This window comes from Etheostoma spectabile, chromosome 13, assembly GCF_008692095.1.
Source record: "Etheostoma spectabile isolate EspeVRDwgs_2016 chromosome 13, UIUC_Espe_1.0, whole genome shotgun sequence".
NCBI classification, from domain to species: domain Eukaryota; kingdom Metazoa; phylum Chordata; class Actinopteri; order Perciformes; family Percidae; genus Etheostoma; species Etheostoma spectabile.
In genome coordinates this window covers 10,950,043-10,952,296 of record NC_045745.1, presented here as the reverse complement: position 1 = coordinate 10,952,296, position 2,254 = coordinate 10,950,043, and the positions used below count along the sequence as shown (strand labels likewise).

Genomic DNA, 2,254 nt, shown 5'->3' with positions numbered 1-2,254 from the left:
AAAAGAATAATAATAGTGGTAAAAATCAAAGTAGCAGAGGTGAAGACATACCAAATTTTAAGTCCGTAGTATGAGGCAAGCTCTAAAAAAACACTGTATCCTACATTTCCTATAATGCAACACGGTAGAGTCTTTTCCATTAGACCCTGACAAAGGCAGCATGTTTTTTCATTGGTTGTACTTGGATGCAGTTATCATTAAACTGTAATCTCTTGTTCGGCAGCGGTGGCTGACGGAGCAGAGAGCCCAGTGTCCACACTGTCGGTAAGATTCAATATTTTATTGCCATCAACGTATTTGATTGGAATTTGAGAATACATGAAACAAAACTGGAATGTTTGTTGTAAAGCGTGTGGTAAGATATTAAAATGTGTGTGTTTGTGTGTACGTCAACACGCAGAGCTCCGCTTCAGTTGAGGGAGCTGGTCAACTGTCGCTGGGCAGAAGAGGTCACCCAGCAGCTGGACACCCTGCAGCTCTGCAACCTCACCAAGCATGAGGACAACGACAAGGACAGGTGAGCACCTCCTGCAACTCCCCCACTCTTTGTCGTTCTCCACCCGTGTTGTGTTTAGGGTTGAAGGGTTTGCTGGGATTTTGAAATGAATACTTCCTGATAATATTCCCAGGATTTCTTGCCATTATTGAAAGAAAAAAAAAAAAAGACACTGGTAACAGTCTGATCTTCTGAATGAGTAATTTCACTGTATAAACTAACTTGAAGTCTGTGTGTTTAATGGTCTGGTATTTAAAAAATAAAAATCATAGGACCTCCTGACCGCTCCAGACACAGTGTCGGGAGGTTCAGATAATTAATGAAGTTACTGGTGCTGTGCCATCTGTGTGTACAATGCCCACGTATTCATCTTGCTGCTGGGTTGTATACAATAAGTTGTTGGCAACAAACAGCTTATAAGTGTTGAAGTTTTTGCAAGACCCTTGATTACTGAACAACTTTTGTTAGGAATACTAATCCTTTAATCTGCCTGTTACCGTAAATTGAAATTTCAGAACAAAAAATAAAGGAGGCACAACTCAACATCATGAAAGGTGATTTGTAGATGAGTGTTTACGGAGAGGAATAGTTCAAAATCTGTATTTATGAACCCGTCTCTGTGCAAAAATGCAGAGATATGTTTGACGTTCAAGCGCTGCCCTGTGGGGGAAGTCTACATAACCTAATTTGGTATTTTTTCTTTAAGGAGTGGCTTTGTTACTCTTATTTGGCATGAGATTTGTTTGGATGGCGTAAGAACTTGAGACCCAAAAGTGTGAAAGTTGGCCAAACTGAAAACAATATTTAGACACAGCCAGTCTCTAAACGGTATATAATAATAACCACATGAAAGTTAGGTAGAAGTGTTTTGGAGGTTTGGAGAAAGTGTCTTTGCTTCAGTACATTTTTTTTTTTGAAGTTTCCAAGAAAGCTTTATCTTTCTGCATGACATTCTGGTGACGAGTCATTAGTTCATCCCTTTGCAGATGTGAGAACCACCACGAGAAGCTGAGTGTTTTCTGTTGGACCTGTAAGAAATGCATCTGTCACCAGTGTGCTCTGTGGGGAGGCATGGTAATCTTTTTTTTATTTCTATTACAGTTTGCATGTAAAGCAACAATTACCCACGTTAATCACTGGCAATTAACAAGTTTCCAGGCAGCAAAAGTCGAGTTGCAACTTATTATTTCCTGTTTCAATCTGCAGAATATTTGTTTAATTAAGCAATTAATGGTTTGGTCTTGAAAATTTCAGAAAGAAAATCACACCCTCCTAATGCCCATTATGATGTCTTTAAATAACTTGCTCTGTCTGACCAAGAGTAAAAAAAATATATATATATATATATATATATTCAGTTATATTTTACACATTGGAGAAACTGGAGCCAGAGACAGATTGGTGTTTTTTTTGTGTCCAGCATGGCGGACACACCTTCAAGCCTCTGGTGGAGATCTACGAGCAGCACGTCACCAAGGTGAAGGAAGAGGTTGCCAAGCTCCGCCGCCGCCTCATGGAGCTCATCAGTCTGGTGCAGGAAGTGGTGAGGACTGATTGTTGCTTTTATACAAGAAATGCAAAAATCTAAAAGACCAGTTGCTATGACATTTACTGGACACTAGAGGAGAAAACCTTTCAATTCCTGTAGCGCCACCCTCTGGCCAAATTATCATCTGTGCCCTTGTGTTCTGTGGCCTTAAGAAGCGAGTTACAATAAGGTCCCGGGACAGCTATCGGACTGAGGGTTGTCCTGGCAAC

General features: G+C 40.3%; 1 protein-coding gene across 3 annotated transcripts in view; it reads left to right on the top strand.

The window, feature by feature from the left end:
• Positions 1 to 2,254, top strand: part of trim37 (tripartite motif containing 37) — a 25,300-nt gene that overhangs the window by 4,191 nt on the left and 18,855 nt on the right. For all 3 annotated transcript variants that reach the window (XM_032534673.1, XM_032534671.1, XM_032534672.1), the window contains exons 4-7: positions 224 to 264; positions 401 to 517; positions 1,483 to 1,570; positions 1,917 to 2,039. In XM_032534673.1, the coding sequence (XP_032390564.1) occupies positions 224 to 264; positions 401 to 517; positions 1,483 to 1,570; positions 1,917 to 2,039 (369 nt within the window). The remainder of the gene's footprint in view (positions 1 to 223; positions 265 to 400; positions 518 to 1,482; positions 1,571 to 1,916; positions 2,040 to 2,254) is intronic.